Source organism: Felis catus, chromosome B3, assembly GCF_018350175.1.
Source record: "Felis catus isolate Fca126 chromosome B3, F.catus_Fca126_mat1.0, whole genome shotgun sequence".
Lineage (NCBI taxonomy): Eukaryota > Metazoa > Chordata > Mammalia > Carnivora > Felidae > Felis > Felis catus.
The window spans coordinates 114,819,763-114,841,906 of record NC_058373.1 but is presented as its reverse complement, the minus strand read 5'-3'; the positions used below and the strand labels follow the sequence as shown (position 1 = coordinate 114,841,906).

Below are 22,144 nucleotides of genomic sequence, written 5' to 3'. Positions count from 1 at the left end.
TAATCCCTCTACTTTCCAAGGGAGTAAAAGGCTCCCTGCATCCACAGCTCCTGCCCCTCCTACCCCTCCTACCCCAAAACCCATTTTCATCACAGCGAGAGCTTAGAAGGGATTTTGAAAAGAGAGGAGGCTGCAAGAAAACATTGACCTTGGTTTTAATGATGGTGTGAGGACAAAGGCCCACGCTGGGAGGTGTCCCGTGCCCGTGCCCGTAGATGATGGTGCGTTAGGAACCAACGCCTCAGCGCCAGCTGGACTGGAGAGGACTTACCCCAAAGTCAAGGTAAACTGTGAATGTAGCCATATTCTTTACTTTATATAAACCTTCTGCCTACAACCTTGTAGCCCTTTGGAGAGGGGTCATGAACACACATAAGGACCAGCACAGCCCAAAGAAATGGAATGCAAGCCACATAAGGAATTTCCAAATTTCTAGTAGCCACATTCAAAAAGTAAAAAGAAACAGGCAAAATTAATTTCAGTAATGTATTTTATTTAGCCCAATACGTCCAAGTATTACCATTTCAAAACACAGGCAATATTTTCAAATATTTGTGAGATATTTTCATTGTTTTTCTCTTGTACTAAGTCTTTGAAATGCAGTGTGCATTTTACATTTACAGCACGCTTCAATTTAGACACGAAATTTTCACCAGAAATACCTGATTTGTATTGAGACTTCATAAAGCTTACAGTTGAAAACGCAGATTCCACACACAGAGTGTTCTTTTAAACACTCCCAACAGTTTACCGAGAGTTGCAGTGAGTGTCTGCTTTTAAATTTCAATCAGTTAAATTGAAACTAAACGAAAAGCCCAGCTCCTCCTGTTGCACTGGCCACACTTCAAGCGCTCGTGGCACGTGTGGCTGGTGGCCACGTATCGGTCACCGCCCGTCTGGACCTTGCAGGGCTCTCCCTACCCGTGGGCAGGTGCCATCCTCCACCAGAGCCCCTGTGATGACGCTCAGGGTACCTGTTGGCCCGGCTCTTCAGAACTGTCACCTCACAACCAGTTTCTCTCTCTGACCAGGCCCAGGCCCTTTCTGACCCTCTCTGCGTGGTTTGCCCCCCGACTTGGTCAAATCAGCCTTCAGCTTCCCTGGGCTCCGTGCTTTGCAGTTCTCGGGCCAGCCCACCCAGGCATGGTTCAGGGACCCTGCTGGACTGGAAGGGCTGAGTGGGTGATGCTTCATTCTCTGCTATGCAGACAAACCCCCCAAAAAACCCAAAAAACAAAAAAAAAACAAGGGTTGGCAACATTGGGGAGCACCCAGGGGCAAGACATTTTCTCTCCATGTTTTGGGAGAAGGCCCCTGCCATTTTCGTGCCCCCACAAGGTGGCACCAAGGCTATAATAACACATCACCATGGGCAGCTTCTGCTCTCTACCTGGCAAATGCCTTTTGGCTGATGCCTCCAGAAAGCCCCCCATCACCTTCCCTGATCCATGCAGTGTGTGTTCTCCGTCCCTTGATTCCCTTTCTCCCTCTCGCCTCGGGTTGGTGAACTATCTGGGGGCTGTGGCTCATTCCTATTAATTCACTCCTCCAAGGCACCCACACCACTGCAGACATCACTAACCGATCACTCGTTCTGTCTCCGGAGCCTCAGGCAGGGTTCTTCTACCTCAAGCCCTGGGATAATGCCCCCCCCACCTCCCCCACTCCCCTCAGCCTCTTCCAGTCCCACCCCCCAGTGAGGAATTTCACATGGAGGGGGAAAGATTTGGCTTCGAAGCCAAGAATCTGGTCACAGACTTGTGAGACGCCAGAAGCTACCCCCCCCCACCTCCGCCCCCAAACTGACTGCATTCTTGGCAACATGGGTCCCCTCTGGCTGTGGCCTCCCGGGGCCAGACCCCCATGAAATGAAAGGCCTTGAAATGTCAGAAGTACTCCCCAACAGTTGGCTGAAAGAAGCTAAAAGCCAGGGCTGCTGTGAGAAGATAAAGGGATGAAAATGTGAACTCTGAAAAGCAGCATCTAAAAGGGCATGACTGACAGCGGTCTGGAATTGAGCGCGTGTGACCTGAACCACAAAGAGAGAGCAGCGGCAGCTTTCCGGGGACACACGAAGCCATGTGGTCCCCGTCACCGGGGCACGGGCAAGCCAGCTGAACAGCAGTGGGCACGGTCTCAGGCAGGCCCCGGCACAGCCATCTTGCTCCTGAAGGCAGCCCCTTTCATCCACTGCCGGCCTGAAAAAAAGCTGTGCAGGGTCCTCGATCCTGCCAGGCCTCCGCTGCCCACCTCCCACCTCTGTGCCCGGGGGGAAGGGCCTGGATGCTTCTGCCTTCGGGGCTCTGTTGTACAGAAGGGGAACCTGCCGACTGAGGGCAGAAGGACAACCGCTTGCACAGAAGGACAAGACTTCCAAGTTCCTGCATTGCCAGAGACTTCCTTTCCAGAGTCCCAAATGCACCTGAGGAGGACGCGATGAACCGGGCAACAACAAAGGGGAATTGATCAGGGACCACCGTATGGAGGAATTCTCCTTCCCACACAGAACTCTCTCTCTGGAGACAGAGCCCTCCCCCACTCTGCTTCCCTCCAGTATTTCAACAAGGGCCCCATTATCTTTTGTCTTTTAAATCTCTTCAGGCACCAGCACCCTCCATTCCCCCTCACATAAGACACACACACACAGACACACACACACACAAGTACCATTATAAAGAAAGAAAGCGTTCCAGCCGAAGAGTATCTTAGGTTTACCTCTTTAAGAATCAACACTTCCTATTACATTTGATCATATTTCTGGAAAATGTTCTGAACTGACTGACGGTCCGCTGACGTACCAAGCCCGTACACTGAATGTAATTTATCACTTCCTGATGACTCAGGGACATGTTTCTGAGCCCTCTTCACCACGGCCCACAGGCCTAACGATCTGGACTTTCACCTCGGGTCACGCTTACCCTTGCTGAGTCTGCCCCAGCCAAGCGCACCGAGCACACACCTATGGACATTGTGCCCTGGGCCTTGGCTGTCTGGAACAGTCTCCCCCTAGATGCCTGTCTGGTTCATCCTTTCCATTCACACGGCAGCTCAAACGCCATTTAATCGGAGAGGCCTTTCCTGGCCCCCCTTCTCTCATCTTTCTGTCCCCTCTTGTGGCTTTATTTGATTTTCATGGGACTCACCCCCACCTAATGCACTGTGTATTTATCTGTTTGTGGTCTGTCTCTCCCACTAGGATGCATGGTCCTCAACAGCAGGGCTTTTAACCTGTTCTGTGATCTCCGGGGCCTGGAACAGTCCGGGCACATAGTAAGCGCTCAGGAAAAAACTGTCAAGCGAAGGAACAAATGATGCCGTCAGCACTGAGGACCAGTGTGTGCTTGCTGGGGGAGGGGGTTGCTCCAATCTCCCACGCCCCTTCCTGGTTGGTCCTTTGCTGCCAACTGTCACCTCTCAGTGCAGTGGCAGGCTCCTAGCAATTCTCTCATCCTGCTGCTTCTAATCTGCTGTATTTGTAACCCAGGAAAAGCGGAAGGTTGTGGGAGAAGGCCAACCTCCCGAACTCCTTAAACTGATTTTTATCGCCAACAATGATCATTTCCAGGCTGCGGCCTCGGGGCAATTCCACGCCTGTCTTCGGAGTCACGTCCAAGGGCGCTTGACTATTAATTCTCTGCTCAGGGCTCTCTGTGGCTTCCTTCTGATCTTCCCAGATTGTTGAGATGTCTGAAGTCCACCCACTGGACACTCCTACATAGGTGTCTGTGAGCATCCCCAGACACGCTCACAAATACCTCAGACTTCCGATTTAGCAGAAGGAGAGCCCCATAGCTCCGTCCGACAGTGTTTTAAGAGAAGATAACGGGGGGTGGGGGGGGTGGGGGGAGTGGGTAGGTCCGGTTTATTCCTTGTGAGAAGTTAAAGGTTTCACACTCTTTTGCACACAAGTGGTCTGGGTTTTTGCACACCTCAGCCCCCAGCCTTACTCTCCTTGATCTAAGCACCATCAGACCTTGAGCCCTGGCTTGGGGCCACCTCACTGGTGCAGAAGTGGGTCAACAAAGTCAAAGATGGTTTCAGTTGGGAGGCACCTCGGAGATGCTATAGTTCAACCCTCATCCGACAGATGAGGAACTAAGGCTCGGAGAGCGGAAGTGACTCGCCCAAGAAAACACAGCCCCTCGGGGGCAGGGCTAGATGCGGGTCGCTTGGTTTTCATTCTACATCCTCTCCCCATCCCCTCACACCTCGATCCCTGGCAGCCAACATCTGTCTCCATCCTGGGCCACTCTGTCCTGCTCGGTCCTGGCCCTGCTAGGGCCCGTAATGGCACGTCTCACACTCAGCGTGTTAAGAGATGCCACCCACCTTTGAGCTCGGCGACCATGTTGTGCCTGATGTACCCTGAGCCACACCTCGCTTCATGGAATGGCAGGAAAGAGGCACCCGTGCCCTTGAGCTACACTTGAAGCTCTTCCTGATGGGTCCAGGGAAGTAGAAAGGCTACATCTGAGGCACTCTTGACCTCATGTCTCCCCAAAGGTGGCCTGAGCCTTATCCTGCCTAAGAAGTATATCCGAAAAGTTTCTTCCATTTGCTCCTGTTTCAAAATACCCCAGCCTGCCACGCCTACGTGTTCTGATATGTTCACAGAAGTCCTCCGGGGTGGCCTCACTGTCTCCAGGCAGATACTGTTACAGGGTGTAGCTGAAATTCAGGGTGTGGGGGACACAGGCAGGCCTGGGCTTCAGGCAGGCAGGAAACCTTGGTGGGGGCCTCGTTCTGAGGAGCAGAAAAGACACTACAGAGGAGCGTTTCCTACTCCGCAGCTTTGCCTCTGACCAGCCTTGGCGCCCTCTCCCTCCCTGCTTGGCGGCTTCAAAGGAACAGGGAGGGGACAACACAGCGGCAGTTATGGGTCCTTTAGTCATCCTCCTCCTTGGCCTCCGTGTGCTCAGCCAGCCCTGCCTCCCAGGGCGCCAGGTCTCTTGTGGCGCACTAATTGGAGCCTATTTCGAACCCAGTTACGGAACTGCCTGACATCTTAGGAGACAGGCTAGACAACAAGCCTTTTCTCACCCCCTCACAACTGCCTCGGGAAGGAAGCGCTGACCAGTTGAAAAGGGGTGTGGTCAGCCTTTGGACTATTCCACTGATGGACGGTTCAGTGACAAAGTCTTCCTTCTCTCCCCCTGCAACTTCTAACCACTGGCCCCAGTTCTATCCCTCGATACGCTTGTGTCTCGTGCCTTTTCTGTTGGCTCAACGCTAAGCACTGATGGGAGATTCAGAAGTGCGAGACATGCTTAAGATGTTTACTTGCATTGAGGGGTCCACAGTGATTTTATTCAGCCCCTGAATACTTTTTAAAATAACTATCCTGATGGGCTTTGTTATTATAATGTTAATAGATGTTCATTATAAAAAGTGTAGAAAAAGCCAAAAGACAGATGGGGGGATTACTCATGCTCCTACTTGCCTACCGCTAACATTTTGTTCTATATGGTTTTTGCATTCTTCCCCCAACAAATATTTAAGGAGTAAACACAATGCATGGTGCTGACCTAGGTGCTCCTGGAAAGACACACCGATGGATGCATCAGACTTGAATCTTGCCCTAAAGATGCTTCAGGGGAAAGAAGATATAGCATGAGCCTCAGAGGCAGAAACACCTAGGGTTTGGTGGTTTTTTTTTTTTTTTTAGGTTTATGTTTATTTATTTATTTTTGAGAGAGCATGACGGAGGGGCAGAGAGAGAGGGAGAGAGAGAATCCCAAGGAGGCTCCCCATTGTCAGCACAGAGCCCGATGCGGGGCTTGAACTCATGAACTGTGAGATCATGACCTGAGCCGAAATCAAGACTCAGAAGCTTAACTGAATGAGCCACACAGGCACCCCTAGAAACACCTAGTTTTTTTTTTAAATTTTTACACATTTTTTATTTATTTTTGAGAGAGAAAGAGACAGCATGAGCAGGGAAGAGGCAGAAAGAGAGAGAGAGAGAGAGAGAGGAAGACACAGAATCTGAAGCAAGCTCCGGGCCCTGAAATGTCAGTACAGGGCCCAACACAGGGCTCGAACCCACGAACCATGAGATCATGACCTGAGCCGAAGTCAGATGCTTAATTAACCAACTGAGCCGCCCAGGTGCCCCTAGAAACACCTAATTTTAAAGGCACTTCCTAGTTGCCTGATCATCGGTAAGTAAGCCTCAGTTTACTCATATGTTAAGTGGGCCTGATAACAGCACCCACTTATTAGGTTGTTGAGGGGAGTCAGGAAAGTTAAAGTTTGGGAGACATCTAACACAGTGTCGAAGGGTCCAATGAATGGAGCGTCTATAAATATCATATGGAGGTAAGGGGCATTACAGAGGCCAGTCGGGTACATATCGAAGACCACAAGTGTCGGTTTAGAGGAGAGAGATCAAGCCCCTGGAAACTGTTTCCAGAGCTAGTCGCACACCATCTGCGAGTGTACTAAATTGTCTGATTCAGTGAATGGAACTGCTGCCCAAGTGTGATCATCATTGACATCATCTGCTCCCCACTCCTTTCAGAAGCCCTCGGTTTCCTGTCTACTTAGCCTCCTTGTGTCTTTGCCCTCCGGTCACAGGGAAGGTTTCAGGTCTCCTCCAGAAGCCGACAGGGGATAAATCTTCAATCTTCTAACTGTAATGAACTGCTCGGATACAGGCTCACCTCTGACCCCAGGGCAGTTTCCTCCATTACTGCAAGACAGTTCCCTGGGCAATTCAGCCCCGCCTTGCCTATCAGTGCCCCTCCATGTCTACTTAAATGGCATTTCCAGACCTGAGGGCTTCGTCTGCTCACAGAGCTGATAAACCACCAGAGAAGGAAGCCAGGCCCGATGCCTGGAGCAGCCAGTGGGGGGACTACTGATACCACACAGAAACATAGGGCCCACTAGAAGAGTGAGCGGCTCCCTACTACAAATCCTGGGACCTCAAGCCTCAGGCCTCCCAGGGAGGTGACCCTTGGGCTGTCAGGCCCTTACCAGTCTTGGTGCCTCTATGCTGTCCCCAAGTCCTATGAGCAGGTCTCAACATGACCCAGGATGGGACCCCAGGGGCAGGAAACCAGGCCCTTCCAATCTGAACATTTTGGCAAAGGGAATTGTGGGTATTTGTGCGTCTCCCTCCTCAACCTCTTCCTTGTGTGTGGCACCTAGATGAATGAAATATAAAATCCTTTTCTGTGATTTAGGCAAACCGTATTCCCAAAGTTCCAAAATGCACACATTATAAATAAAATATAAACTCCTCCAGATCTGACTGAAGCCTCTGCTCTCAGGGAACAGCACCAGAACGACCATCATATGTGTCCCCTCCCGCTAGGTAAGCAGGGATCCCTGCGAGGCCTCAGGGTTACCGCGGGACCTCCTTGGGACAGGGGCATGTCCGTCCACAAGCAAGAAACCTCACAACACGCATCAGGAAAATTCCCTTAAAGCCATTCATCTGCTTCTAGAATGAGGCTCTCATCAGCTTATCCAAGGATCAACAAACCTTACGAATCATTTAACCCCAATTTAACATAAAATAATCAAGGTCCAGAGGTAGAAGGACTTTGTCCACGGTCATCAGCAGTATTCCAAGTGTAGGGTGAGAAACTCCAGTTTAAGAAAACTCTTGCCTAAAATTTCCAGGGTTCCAAACAGGACATGTCGCAAATGAGTACCCCTACCCTGAAAATATTCATAATGGACAGCCTTTAAAAAGTATGTCTGTAAAGTGACATTCCGTGTAACACCTTAGCATCCTACCCAGGCTTCTTGGAGAACTGGCATATGGAACACCTAGGTGCCAAGTCAATCACAACCGTTCTTCCTGACCGTGAGGTCTGAAGACTGAAGGCCAGCCGTGTCTGCTCCACCGCCTGCTTTTTAGCTGCCGCCCAATGCCAGCCTGCATCAATGCAGATTCGAGTGGATTTCCTCAAATCCACTGCCTTGCCCATAAAACACAGCATGAAGAAATCACAAACCCAGCCACATCGCAAGCAGCCACTGAGGGATGGAGTCGGTATCTCCCTATAGTTTTACACATTCCATTACCAATTTTTCACATCACAATTTGTGACACATGGGCTGACAGCAGGACAGAATATTAAAAATCAGGACCTCCTGGAGAAATCCGGGCCATACGGTTGCCATGCCGACACCCCACAATGCCAAACAGCGCCTCCAAGGTCCAGAAACAACTTGGCTGGCTTCGAATAGCCCGGGCGTTGTAAAGGCAGAACTACCCCCTGGCCCAGGCTGTTATGCAGACCCTCCCTTTCCCAGCTCTGCTCTCTGTTCCCCAGGGGAGTGATGATGACGTTTGTCTGAATTTTCTCAGCCTCTGTCGGCACGGCTGGCCACATCATCCGCTAAGAATTTGAAAATCCACATGCAGTGTCCTGGCCCAAGTACACAGAGACATGTTTTGGAATGGCAGGAAGACCTGTGAGAGGTTCACCACAGTGTTGGGGGGTGGGGAGAGTAATCCTCAGCTGCACCTGCCCCTTTCAGGCTGGACATAGGGTTCATAGATGAACACGCATTCCCCCCATCTCCTTAGGTATAGTCAGATTGGAGCTCGGGACAAAATATTGGCGGGGTGGGGGGGTGTGAGGCTTGGCTGCTCCCAGAGATGGGCAGAAATCCTACTTGATTTGCCTAACAAGTACTTAAATCTTGCTGTGTGCATCGATGCCGGGATGTAAGAAGCTTCCAGCATAGTCCCTGCATGATGGCATTTATGACTAAGAACCCCCCTGGAGTGAAACAGCTCGGAAGGTAGGAAGAAAATGCAAGGCTGTGTCCAGGGAGGTGTGTGACTGGGGACCAAGGCCTACGAAACGGACACCCAGGGCTAAAATGTAAGAACAGAGAGGTAGCTGGCCATGCCTGTAGGTGGCCAGAGAACTGTCTGTGGCTCACTCCCGGGAAACCCCCATTCTCCCTCTCTTCTTGCACCCCTACTCCCTGGATCCCTGGGATCTACCTGATAACCCTTCACACTTGAAACTTAGCTTCCAGTTCACTGCCCTTTCCTAATCTGCAGCAAAACAAACCCCAACAGAACAAGGAGAGGGCCAGAGGGGATATTCACCGGAGCCCCCCATGACCTCCAATTTCCACCCCTCAAAACAAGTGCCATGTGCCCCCAGCAGAGCCCAGCACACCATTCCAGGGCTCTCAGTCTGAGTGGCCTTCCCGGCTGATCTCAGAAGGCAAGGAGGAGTGGGGAGAGGTCCAAGAGCAAGGTCAGGATTCTGAAGCGGAGACAAAGGTGAGAAGACCCAGCCTCAGGCTCTGCTCCAGCAGCAGTTTCTTCCCTTCGGTTCCCCCTCCTCTCCCTTCTCCCCTCCTCCTCCCCCTGCCAAGTCAGACCCTCCCCCTCCAGCTCAGACCCTCCTCCCAACACATCACCATAGCGAAGGACAGAACATCCGGCCAGCCTGCTTCTCCCCTGGTGCTCCAAGCCCACCTACCCTGAGACCAGGGCTGGCCCTCCCCGGGTGTGAGAACGGGGCAGCTTATGTGGGTCAGTGCTGTGCAAGCTCCCTGCAGGTCTGGGGCCACTACCGATTTGGTCACTTCCCACTCCAGCCTGTTAGTCTGCCCAGATCCCAACACTCTGGGGTCTTTACACTGGAGGCTTTATCCTCATCAGCCTTTCGGCCCAAACATCCTCAAGTCCTTCGGAAACAGTTCTTAGTGACAGGGACCCTCAGCCTAGAAGGGAACCCTCCACCTAATCAGACTCACCCCCAGAGAGTTCAAGCCGACAGTGATCTGGGAATTGAGGGCGGGGGCTGGAAAACCCATAAACCCCAAGGTCTCCTCAGGCAAAGCTGGGAAATATGGTTCCTTTGCAGGAGATTTTTACTTCTTCCCGGGTGGGTAACAAGACACGGCAACTGGGGCAGGATGGGAATATGAGAACACTTCCACACTAACACCCGCCTCCACCATATTCCTGGGGCTCAGCTGCCTTTGCACAAATATCCCAGATTCTAGTCCACGCAAGCCTTCGCCCTCCTGAACCTGCACCTCCCGGAGGAGTTCCACACCCCTCCCTCCCCAGGCCCAGATATTTCCCATCAGAAAGGCCACCCACCCTCAGCCCCGCACTTTGCTCTCCCTCCCACGGCTCCTCTTCTGGCCAAGCTGCCCCAGCCCAGCCGCTCGTCTCGGGGGTCGTCCAAGTCTCTCGCCCGCCACCGGCCCGGTCGGAAGAACGCCGCCCGCCCGACGGAGCCTCTCCGCGGGTCCCAGAGCCTTCCGCCTCAACAGGTGCCCCTGCCACACCGAGCTGTCACCCGGGGCCCGGGCAGAGGCGGCGACAGGCACGCCCCCTGCAGGGCGGCGGGGGCTCCGCACGCCTTAGCCTAAGTCCCCCGAGCGCCTAGGGCCCCGGCAGCGCCGCGGAGGCCCCCGCCGTGCTCCGCCACCTTTGTTTCCCTGCTCGCTCTGATGTCGCGGGGCTGACCTAGAGAGAGGGACTCTCCCAGCCGTAGAGCACACGCTGCCAGCAAACGCATCGTGATGGACCCTCGTGTTGGGGTGAGGGGCGCGTACAGAGACCTTTCCCGGACCCTGAGAACGCCGCGGGTGTTAGTGGGGGAGTCCTCCGTGCCAAAGAAGCAAGTTTCAAGTTGATCCGTTGTTGAAAAGAGGGCGCAAAGCCCCCTGCGCCCCTAGACACCCTGCCTTACCCAGCGCCCCCACCCCACGTCCTTTGCCCCCAGGAGACTGGAGAGGGGGTGCGCACGGCCACCTACGCGCTCAGCCACACGAGGTTCCCGCTGCCGGCTCTCTGCGCGCACTGTCCAGCCGCCTTTCCGGGGCGGGCGAGGTGCGGACAGCCCCCGACCCCTGGCCCCCGGCTCCAGCGGCGCAGTGCCGAGAGAGCCACGTTCCCAGTCGCGCGCGCACACCGGGCCCACCAAACTTGCAGCACTTTCTCCCAGCCCCCACCCGCTGTCACCCTCCCTCCTTCCGTGCGCCCTGGCCCCGCTGGCCCGACAGAGGTTGCCATAACAACGGGCAGGAATGCTCCAACAGATACAAAGCCGGCAGGGCGCGGCGGGCACGCCGCCCCCGGCCCCGCGCCCTCTGCAGCCGCGCGGGGCTAAGGACGCGCGCCGCGGCTCCCCGGCCAGTCGCCCGGCGCGCAGGGCGTACTCACAATGAGCGGGATGGTGCGGTCCTCGCGGAGCTGCTCTGGCCTCCCGCCGGCCCTCTGAGCGCCCCGGCTGCCGGAGGATGCTGCGTGGGCTCGGTTGTCCTGCCATAAGTAGTAGAAAGTGCCCAGGATCCAGGCTACGGTCAGGATGGCGATGGCATTGGCGCGGATCTTCCTCATGGTGGGCGGGCGGGCGCCCCGAGTGGGGGGCCCGGCCGGCTTGCTCTCGGGGCCGGGGTGAGGGCGCTCGCAGCCCCAGCTGTTTGTTTTCGCTCGCGCCTGGCTGCTCAGTCCTGCAGAGCAGAAAAGGGAGAGAGGTGGGGGGTGGGGGGTGATAGGGAGAGACAGGAGCGCGGAGCGATCCTCACGGTCCTAATGCCCTTCAGCCCCGAGCGCGCGCGTCCCCCGGGCGCCCATTCATTGGCCCGCAGAGCCCGCCCCGCGCTCCAGTCCCCTCCGGCTGCCCGGGCCGCGGCGCACCGGCAGGGGAGCGCGGCGGGTGCGAAGCGGCGCGAGAGCGAGGCCCGGCGAGCCAGACGCCTGCGGTGGAATGGCGACGGGCCAGAGACAGCCTCTGCTCCCACCGCTCAGCGCCCGAGCGCCCGGCGGCTGCCCCCGCGCGGCCCTGGTCGGTCCCGCCTACCTCCACCCACCCCCCGCCCGAGCGGCCCTGAGTCACCGGCTGGAGATGCGCGACCCCGGCCCGGGCCCGCGCCGCGAAGCTGCGGTTCTGGGCTGCGCTCCGAACTGCGCTCTGGCGCGGGGCTTAAGGTGTGTTCGGCGGGGCCTTGGGAAGGGATGGCTGGGCGGGAGGAGAGTGGAGTTTGCACGGGAAACCTCCGCAGCCTGGGATTCCGAGCCGCGCGAGGGCCGGCCCCGAGGAGGGATTGGAAGCTGGTGCGCTTGACATTCGAGGAGAGCGAAGGGGACTCGACTCTGCTTCACAGCCAGCGAAAGAGGAATGGGGGTACAACCCCTCCACATCTTCCATTGGCCTGGGGCTCCCAGCTTTCATAAGGCTTCCCTCCAGACCCTTCCCCTGTCCCCTGGGCAACCGTGAGATATCATTACCACTATTTCACCAGGAAGAAAGGACGCCAGAGAGGCTGGAAGATTGGCCAGAGGCCACGCGACTAATTAGTGGTCAGAGCCCAGTCTAGAAGCCGTCTCTCCGTTTGCACTTTCCACGAAGTGCGAACACCGTGGTGAGACAGGACACAGACATCACTGAGATTTTGCCCCAGGCCTGGAGGCATTGAGAATCCCGGGTGGAATGCTCTTGTCCAGAGCAGAAGGAAAGGTGGGCTAGGAGATCAGCACAGTGTCGGGCACAGAGCAGACTCGCAGTGAATAGATGTTGCCTAAACCAAGCAGGGATCACGGAGGAAGAAATATTGTATTCCAAGGGGGGTCTTAGAGAAGGCTTTTCATAGAAGTTGGATAAACTTTTGAATAAATTCTGAAGAGGGAGGGCAGGGGGAGGGCAGGGCGAGGTATTAGATTCATGAACAGCCAGAGCAAATGTCCAGAGGATGGCAGTCCTTGATGCGTTCAAGGACAAGAGCTGCTTGGTATTGCTGGGGCCAGGATGCTGGAAAGGGCCTGGTGGGAGTCGACTTTGGGCAGGCTGGGCGCTTGAATGCCACGGTCAGAGTTAGCAGGGGGTTTAGTTCTTGCCGATGCTACTGGACACTGGCTCCCACATAGGGTCCTGACCCACTTAAGGTCCTGGCCTCTAAATAAAGCTGCCTTAGGAAAGGGGAAGTCAGACAGCTCATGCCTTCCCCCAACCACCCCCCATCAGCACCACTCATTTTCCCCTGTTTCTCCAGTGTGCGGGACTGAACCCTGCATGTAATAGATGCTTAGTGCATTTCTGTTGGAATGAAGTAAAATGAAGAAAGAAAACCCTAATTAGTTTTTTGCTGCAGAAAGATCATCGGTGCAACTGCAGTGCCCGCCTCCTGACTCAGAAAACTAACCACGAGGACACATACACAAGTCCAAAAATGGCCCTACCAAGAATATGACCCTGGAAAGAGAATGTACAAAGAGAGTCCCACAAAGAGTAGCAGGGAGTCTGAGGCCCAAGCCACGCAGCAGTCAGGGACAACAGGAGGTGGGTGTGAAGGGGCCACTGGCCCTGGAGCAGTGGGCCAGCCTTGCTGTCAGGTGTCTCGCCTGGGGAGTTTAATTAGGTTGCAGTAGGGGCGAGGATCCATTTCCACAGATAATGCCATAGCATTATCCACTGCCAAGCCATAGCCTGGTTTCCACGGGAGCCATGGGGTTGACCCGGTAGTCATGTCCTCTGTGGGAAGCCAAGAAAAGTTTGTTGCTTAAGGGTCAGGCCCACGGGCATCTCCAAACAACAAGAAAACATAAGGAAACTGCCCTTCTGGTGTCCCCACTTCCACACAGGCTCTCAGGTCAACCAGGTGGAAAGACTTGGGCAATGGCCCTCTGCTGCCATAGGCTGCCTCCCTCAGCCCAGCCTGGCCTGTGCATGTCTAGTTGCCTTTGGTCTTGAGAAAACCAGGTGAGAGGATGTGGGATCCAAAGACATCGCACCAACCCCTAGTGAGAAGCTCCAAACTCACGCCTAGGCCTGGGGAATGAAGCTAGAACCCAGAATCAGGCAGATGGGGTTTCTGATGGCTCTAGAAGGAGGGCTGTATGAGGAGAGGGAGGCAAGGAGGATGCAGAATTTGGCAGGATTTCTACATGTCTCACCTCTTCCTCTCCAGGGGTCAGTGGTGAGGATGCTACACCTCTGAAGCAATTGTCACTTGTAGCTCTGTCCCAAAAAGAAGGCTGTTTCCCTGCCACCCCGCCCCTGCTCCACCCACCACCAGGAAAACCCCATAGAGACATCGCCTCTCTGGGTGATGTTAGACTTCAGAGCCAGCCCTTCCTTAGATGGACATAATAAACTTCCCACGGTGGTGAGGCGGGTGGGGTGGGGGATAGGGAGGCAGGTCATGACCATGCTCATTTGGCCAACAGAAATTTGACGTAGGCGGAGGCTAAGTGATGGGCCGGAAGCCACAGCACACTGGGAAGGGCTGGGAGCTAGCACCTGCCACCTCAGCTACAGCCCGTGGTCTTCCAGATCTGGATCCAAAATAGGTGCGGGCCAAGGCTCAGCCCTCCATGAGATGGATTTCAGTGTTCAGAGATAACAGTAAGCATTGTTTCCTCTCTGGTCCTAGGAATGGGTTCCAGCAGAACCCTAGAATCAAAGCAACACCTAAGAGACTTGGTGTTGCCCAACACGCACTGAACTTGGAAAACAAGAGTGATAATGATAGCTGCAGTTCACTGGGTACCCACCAGGTGCCGGCTCCTCACACACGTGATCTCTGGAGCACCCACAACCCGCATGCCGGGACTTGGTGACACTCCCGATTGCCAAAGGGCCATACAGCAGGTAAGAGGTGGGGCTGGGTTTGAGTCCATTCTCCATGCTACTGCCTGGGTCCCAGTACAGGGCTTCTGAGCACACTGGGCAGTCTGTAGGGTGGTCAGAAGTTCTGTACACAGGGACCTTACTTCCCCACTGGGGCCTCCATTTTCTCCTCCGGAAAAGGAGGCGTGCAGGGAGACGACCTCTGAGGTCCCTCTAACTGTGCCCTTTTTGGACTTCTGGTTCCTTGGACAGTTTCTCCCTTGTGGCATTACTCTCCGGCATGGTCCCCGTCTCTTTGAAAGCGGGCAAAGCCAGCACTCAGGTAAGCTGGGAAAGCCGTGTGCCCCTGGCGCTCCCAGAGGCCCCAGGGAACTCTGCCCATGTACATTTGATGTCAGGGTGGATAACAGAGGGGGGAAAGGGAGTAGAGTTCAGGTGAGAGCCTAGCTCTGGAGTCAGACAACCTGCATTCAAATGCCGGTTCTGTCACATATTAGGAGAGTGGCTTGGGCAAACTCTTACCCCAGCCCACCTCTCCCCCCCCCCCCCCTTAGGCACTGCTGCTGGCTGCTGGGGCAAGGGGCTTGTGCAGGAGATTGCTCAGCAGGGCTATGAAGAACAGACCCCAGAGAGGCCGAACAACGATGACCATCCTGCCCCACCAGCGCGCGCCTGCCCACCCCTTCCGAGCCTGTGCTGAGCGGCCTGGAGAGGCCGAGTGCAGGGCCCCAGCTGCGTCCATTCTCGCCAGCATACCCAGTATCCTTGAGACTCAGTGGGCTTAGAAGCCTCTTGCCCTGTCTGCAGCTGCATCGGGGACTCAGACGGTGGGCGAGGGAGACTGGTTAGACCCCTGTGTCTGCTCTAAGCAGGAAAGGAGGCAGAGACAAGGGACAGAACGTGTGTGACCACGCAACAGGCACGGTGCCGAAGCCTGATCACAGAAAACTCACAATGACCCCACGAGGAAGGCGGGACCCTCTTCGGGCCGGTGCCTTCGGAGGTCACCCAGCGATCAGTGGCACATGTGCTGCCCACTGCCAGCTGGCCACACTCAAGGCACCGCTGTACCTGAGGGAATATTATTTCTAAGTCTCCATAAACCATCAAGGAGAGGACTTGGCTGTTTGAGAGGAACTCCATCATCATTCTCCTGTTTGGCTTTTCACTGTGTTTTCTGCCACTGGACCGTAAGCTGCACGAGGGCAGGAGTCCTCGTCCTGTTCACCATGGTCTCCCCAGCCCTTAGAACAGCGCTTGGCACGTAGCCGCACATACACGCTCATTAAGTATGGGTTGATGGGGGGGAGGGACGTAGTAGCTGGATGCAGCCTGCAGTTCTCTCTTGAGTCCGGCACCTGAGAGACGATGCAGGACTAGAGCCCAGAGAAAGGAAGCGACTTGGCTGGGGTCAGTGCGGGCCAGCGGAGTGAGTAACCTGGGCTGCCCAACAGGGCTTCCTCGGGAGTGCTGCCCCACCCTGCAATCACGGTGACGGGGGCCGAACGCTGCTGCGCCGGGATGGAGGGGTGAGAGGTCCTCTGTGTTTCCATCAGAAGCTGGGAGGAATGACCCAGGTTCTGGGGGTTAACTGCAGGAACTCCAAATATTATTACTGATCATGGAATGAGCCAGCTGTTGCATGTGGGAATAATAAGATTGCAGAGGCTGAGGGCTAATTAGAAATGTGTCAGATGCTTTTTCTTAACAGCAAGGAATTTCTACAAAGGAGAGATGCATAAGTAAAGCCAGTTGGTCAGCAGAATTGGTCTCTGGGGCAGAGCCCTTTCCAAGGCTTCCCTGACCTTCCCCATCTCTTATCACGTTCTCCTTCAGTCCTTCTCTCTCTGCACGGCTTCCGGGGAGATGAGTGGCAAAGGTCCTCAGAGCAGAACAGATGGCCCCAAATGCCAGGGCAGTCCTTGTCACATGCCCGTCTCTCACCCTTGAATGGGAATTCCTCTGAGCAGGGCCTGGCAGCCTTCTTTTGTGTCACCAGTTTCTAGCACAGTATTTGGGCATCACGGCAGCACTCCCTGAATATTTGTGCAGTGAGCGAAGGAGTGAATAAATACCTAGGGTGGCCGGCTGCTGCTACTCCCCCTTCTGTCGCACGAAATTGCAATAAGCCTGCTCCACGGTAAAGCCTGTTTACCCACTGCGGGGGGGGGGGGGGCGCGGGGGTGTTCCCAGTCCCTTCCTTTCCTGCTTGAAGGCTCACCATGCCAGGCAATTCTACGTTCCAGGGATTCAAAAATGAACAAAAGCTGGTCACAGCTTCTAAGGAGCCCAGTAACTGACCATGGGGAGATACACATAGATCGTCACAAGACGATATAATGGAACTCTATAGAAGCCCAAAGGGGATTTCTTCAAGTAAGAAGTCATCTGAGAGCTGTGTTCAAGGACAGGCAGGTAGGCAAGAGGTGGAAGAGCATTCTGGGAAGAGGAAGAGGCAAACAAAGGGCGCTAAGATGTGCAAGTGAATGGCAGCACAGGAAATTGTGAGGGGGTTGGGTATACAGGGGAGGGGGTGGTGATGGCAATGAGGTTAGAGGGGTAGGCGTTGACCAGTTAACAGACAGACGTCTTCCAGGTCTTTATAGGAAATTTGAACTTACTCTGGTAAGCTGTGGGGAACCATCCAAGATTCTAAAACAGGGAGTGACATGATCAGGTATACATTTTAGTGAGGAGGCTGGAGACTAGTGGCACAGGATCACAATGATACTGCAATAGTCCAAGCAAGCAGTGCTGTGGCCTGGACTAGGGCAGAAACCCTGGAGGAGAGACTCAAAGGATTTGGAGATCAGCTAGAAGTGGGGATAGAGAAAGAAATTAAGAACAGCATGTACATTTCTAGTGTAGGAGCCAAGTGCTTTGGTGTAAGGTAACCAACCATTAACTGAAATGGGCAGTGTGGGAGGAGCAGATTTGGGAGGTATGTTCAACTGAACTTGATTTCTCTGTGGTCTGTCCAGAAAGGCAGCCGTAAATCCGGGTCTGGTGCTTAGGAAGAAGAGTGAAAGAAGCTGGTCACGTAGAGAGGAGAAAGCCAGAAACACAACTGGGGCATTGCTGGGTGGCTGCCCATGTGCCCGGCACCTAGGCATAGGAGAGGACCATGTGCGTGAGATTAGGACTTCTGGATCCCTCGGGTGAAAATGATGCCACGGAGAACTGGCAGTTTTTTCTGCTTCCGTTGGATCCCCTGTTTCAAGACCCCGGGCCCAAGCTCTTGGGAATGCTCATTTCTTTTTCAAGAACCCCATCACCTGGTGGATATTAGGATGGACCCCTAGACTTAGGGCTGGAACAAAATTTGGCTCAGAGATTACGCAGTTAAGACCAGAGAGAATTTGAAGTGAAAAAGCCCTGCTCCTGCAGCTTCTTTGGTCTAATTGTGCCTGCTGTTGATACCTCCATTTTCCCTGGGAAACTGGGGGTGGGGAGGGAGTGGGGGGTGGAAATTAAGGGAATGTTCCTGGGATTGGTACATATTTTGAAGCTCTCAGCAAGGCTGAAAATATCCATCGATATATTTTGAAGTGTAATTTCCACTCCCTTACCAGCCAAAATAATTGAACAGGAAGAAAAAGCTGTTAATGCAGGAGGCGTGTAACATCAGATCCACATTGCCTGGAAATTTACCATTTCAAAGCAATTGAGGGTTTTTACTGCCAGTGTTTACAGTCATACATGTCCCCTCTCTCTGAAGCCATCAAAAGGCCCATCAATCTGGCTTGGACACTGAAATCGTTCACAATGTCTGGAGCGAATGTCAAAGCAGAGAGTCTTTTTAAAAATTATGCTGCCCTTTTGTCAGCACATACATCTTGGGGCGTCTCTTCCTGGGAGGCGGGGTAAACAGTAGGACTGTCTGTGCTCATGGATCCAGTGGTGCCAGAGCGCCATAGTGGCATGGCCAGGCACACCTCCGCACGCCCCTTGGCGTCTCTGACCTGGGGTCCGTGCACGGGCTGTCCTCTTATTCGACTCTGGGTGGGCAGGCCTCCCTCTTGCCCAACAAAAAGTGCCTGCCTCTGCCTCTGCCTCCAGCTCGATGACACGAGGTCCGAGGGATGTAGGTTCCTCAGTAGAGGAGCCAGGTCATGCTGCCCCTCACAGCCTCTGCCCAGCTCAGCGGGACAGACAGCGGACAGTAGACTTTGCAGACTTTTGTTTTCTGTCTGCTGCCAATGCCTCTGTGTGTGTGTGTGTGTGTGTGTGTACACGTGCATGCACATATGCGTGCTATTTTTCAGTGTGAAATTTGACTTTGGGGTTTTCCCGGAAATGACCGATTTCTTTCCCTATATTTGTGTCCAATAGAGGAAATTTCTAAATCCGTGCCCCACCATTTGTCTTTCATTTCGGAATCCGTATCTTTCCAGAGGCCACTACCTAAAAAGTGCCATTAGCTCACTTGGTGACCCTGGAGAAGTCACTTTCTGGGCCTCTTCTCATGTTTGAAGTGAGGCTTTGGTACAAAGGGTCTTGGAAGGTCCTTTCTAGTGCTAGCATTTTAAGACTCTATTATTATTTTTTAATGTGTATGTACTTTTGAGAGAGACAGAGCATGAGTGGGGGAGGGGTAGAGAGAAAGGGAGACAGAGGATCTGAAGCAGGCTCCAGGCTCCGAGCGAGACCATGACCTGAGCCGATGTCAGATGCTTACCCGACTGAGCCACCCAGGCGCCCCAGTTATTTGAATATTTTAAACCATTCCAGCCCCAGCAAGAATTATTGGCCATAAACCGAGATACAATTTTCTTTATTATCGTTTAGTCCCTCCACACACATTACATACATATACATCCAGTTTCAAATGTTCCATTGGATCAAAAATCTAAAAACTACTAGATTAACAGCAGACCTAAAAAGGAGAAGTTAGAAGAATGTGCAAGAAATTGGAACATCCAGGATGCCCGAAGAGGGAACTTCGGAACAGAAGTGGGAGACTTTTCATCACACGTTCTTTTGTATCTTTTGCATTTTTTGCCACATGCATTTATTACCTCTTCAGTTTTAACATTTTTTTTTAAAGCAAGAGTCTTCCTTTCTCTTTCTTCTACCACAGGCCTCTTTGCAGCTTAGTTCCTGGGCGTAGAGGAGACCATGACGGACCGGCGTCATGCCCTGGAAGGGCCACCCCTCAGCCCAGGCCCTGCCCAACACCAAGTCCCAGCCCTCCAGCTGGGTTGGCCGACGGCCCTGCCCCCCCGGCTGCCCCATGCGCGTGGAAGGGCTCTGTGGGTGCGCACCACAGCTGGCTGCCCTTGCTGCCGCCACTCTGGCTGGGCTGTCGGGCTGGTATAGGGACTCCATTCAAGGGGTTCCAGTAAGGGGCTGGCTCTCATGGCTCCAGCAGCCTGATGCGCAAAGGGGCCCAAGAGTCCAGTAAACGGGGAAGTGCAAGAACCCAGCTTTAAATTCTCCAGCTCTTGCCATTCCCTTTCAAAGACAGACTGCTTTTTGTTTTGTTTTCTGCCGATAGAACATGAGGGCAGGAACATGAAAGGAAAAAGAACAAAAGGACCAGAGATGCACGGGGAGAAGGGTCTTTAAGGCTCCCCTTTCTCCTGGCCCCACCCTCATGCTGCTGGCCTCTGCTTGGCAGAGCTGGCCTCTCTCACTGGTCTCGCTCCCCTGGCTTTCTCCCCTAGTGTAGCTCCTGCTCAGCTTTCCCTTGTGACGTCTAGCTACCACCCGGCCTTCTTCTTCTATCTCCTGTTCTTACCACCTTCGATGGGTGCAGGCCGTCACTCCTGTGTCCCCTACCTCCCCTCTTCTGACTTACCTATTTCACTGCCACGCTGCCCAGCAACGGCCACCATCTTTGAGGTCCACTACCCAGACTGGCGGTGTCACCTGCCCCATAACTGGGATTGCTCAAGGTAGGCTCCTCCACCGTCCATTCAAAATCCCTGCACCCAACTTCTCTCCGGGGTCAACGAAGCCCTGGTGAGGGCAGGCTGTCGGCCAGCAGGCCACGGGAAGGTGCAGGCAAGGGGACAATGGAGAAGCCATGGCAGAGTCAGACAAGAGCAGCAGATGGAGACGTGCACTTGACAGAGTGGACACAGAGATGAAAAGATACAGAGTATGAGGAAAAACAGCTTCAGGGAAGGAAAAAGCAGAGAGCGAAAACCAATAAAAGTGTAACGAATACCAAAACCAGACAGGCCTGAAAAGAAACCACCAGGAGAACTGTGAGAAGAATCAGGTCAGAGAGGAGGAGCAGGAGGGCTGGGAGGGGGCAGTATGTGAGGGGCAGGAGGCAGGAGGAATGGTGCAACAGAAATCTCTCGGGAAGGCTCGTTCACCACCCAAGCTGTTGGGCTTATTGGCTGCAGCGAGCGAGCAGAATCTATTTAAGACACAGCAGGCATTTTGCCTCGGTCTGTTTCCCTGTCCAGGAAAGGCTGGAGCCAAAGGCTCCGGGAACCACTCCGGCATTAGGACCCTGCATGACGACAGAGCTGAGACCATGAGATCCTTGCCCCCTCTGGGAATCAGCCCCCTCTCCCCTGACACAAGCTGCCAGGCCCCCTAAATGCACAGCATATTGATCCATGTCCCAAAGGCTGCTTGTGTGCTCCGCTTCCACTGGGAAAGTCTCAATGACTTCCTTCATTCTGTCTTCAAGCTTGTCAGAAAGCAGATGCGGCTCAACTGTGACAGCTGCTCTAACGGGCTGCTCCCAGGGAGCTCCCTGACCAGTGGGAACAGTCGCAATGGGGACTGAAGAGGCCTTGGGTGACTGGATAGCAGCAAGACAAAGAAGAGAGCACCAAAGGATGTCAAAGATAAAATGGCCCCAGGGAAACCATATGGGACTTGAATTGGAAAGCACCAACAGCCTCGCTCCTTTCCCTGGACTGTGTATCTTTGGGAAGCTCTAATCCGGGGAAGACCTGACTTCTCACCCACCTGCCACAGAGGAATACAAAATAAGGCTGGGAGCTAAAACTGGCTAAGGAAAGCCATCCATCCATCAAGCTTTGGTTTCTCTCCAATTGAGAGGGTTGGGAACGAGAAGTCTTCCCTCCCTGGCTCTTGCGCCCGTAAATTGTGTAAAATACTGTTCCAGGCTGAATATAAGTTCTCTGCTCTGCATGACATTTATATTCTTGAAAAATTTAGTGTACAAATCAAGTCACATTTTGCCTGCCAGAGAAGCTGGCTTTTCAAAATAAATCTGAGGTCAATCCTATGTTTAAAGAGAAGAATGGCTTGTGAAGGAGAATAATTACCCCAGTTCATGTTTGTAACCTTAGAATTGTCAGTGTCTGATTTGGGTGGCTGTGGGGTGGGGGTGACTGTCTAGAGATCCACCTATAGTCTGCTTATAGGTTGCGATTAAACATTACTTTCAAACAAACAAAAAACACGTAGATAAACGTGTTGCAGGAGCCACTGCTAAAGAAATACAAATTAAAAAAAATTGATTATGGAAAATCTCAAATATGTATTTTAAAAGAAGCAAGCCTAATATTAAAAAACCCAGCTCCAACAATCATCAGCTCATGGCCAATCCGGTGAGAAACTTGGACTTCTGAGCCAGATGGCAGATA

At 53.6% G+C, this 22,144-nt stretch overlaps 2 protein-coding genes across 17 annotated transcripts in view; one reads left to right on the top strand and one right to left on the bottom strand.

Moving 5' to 3' along the window:
• GALNT16 (polypeptide N-acetylgalactosaminyltransferase 16) overlaps window positions 1-11,492 on the bottom strand; it is a 92,959-nt gene extending 81,467 nt beyond the window's left edge. For both annotated transcript variants that reach the window (XM_003987773.6, XM_019833202.3), the window contains exon 1: window positions 11,162-11,492. In XM_003987773.6, the coding sequence (XP_003987822.3) occupies window positions 11,162-11,338 (177 nt within the window). In that variant the 5' untranslated portion in view covers window positions 11,339-11,492. The remainder of the gene's footprint in view (window positions 1-11,161) is intronic.
• LOC102900093 (translation initiation factor IF-2-like) lies at window positions 11,175-21,783 on the top strand. Of its 15 annotated transcripts, none has more exons than XR_006599739.1 (10): window positions 11,762-11,929; window positions 12,004-12,125; window positions 12,244-12,458; window positions 13,090-13,277; window positions 13,580-13,697; window positions 14,165-14,287; window positions 14,371-14,588; window positions 14,820-14,889; window positions 15,122-16,707; window positions 16,814-21,783. XR_006599739.1 is itself a non-coding variant. In XM_045060126.1 (2 exons), the coding sequence occupies exons 1-2, from the start codon at window positions 11,534-11,536 to the stop codon at window positions 12,316-12,318; spliced, it is 711 nt and encodes a 236-aa protein (XP_044916061.1). In that variant the 3' UTR covers window positions 12,319-13,083. The 15 variants fall into 15 exon arrangements, 1 of the variants encoding a protein (XP_044916061.1); XR_006599743.1 differs by having other exon boundaries at window positions 12,004-12,458; window positions 15,122-15,326; window positions 16,283-16,707; XR_006599738.1 differs by having other exon boundaries at window positions 12,004-12,458; window positions 16,814-16,982; window positions 17,549-21,783.
• Window positions 21,784-22,144: the final 361 nt, after the last annotated feature.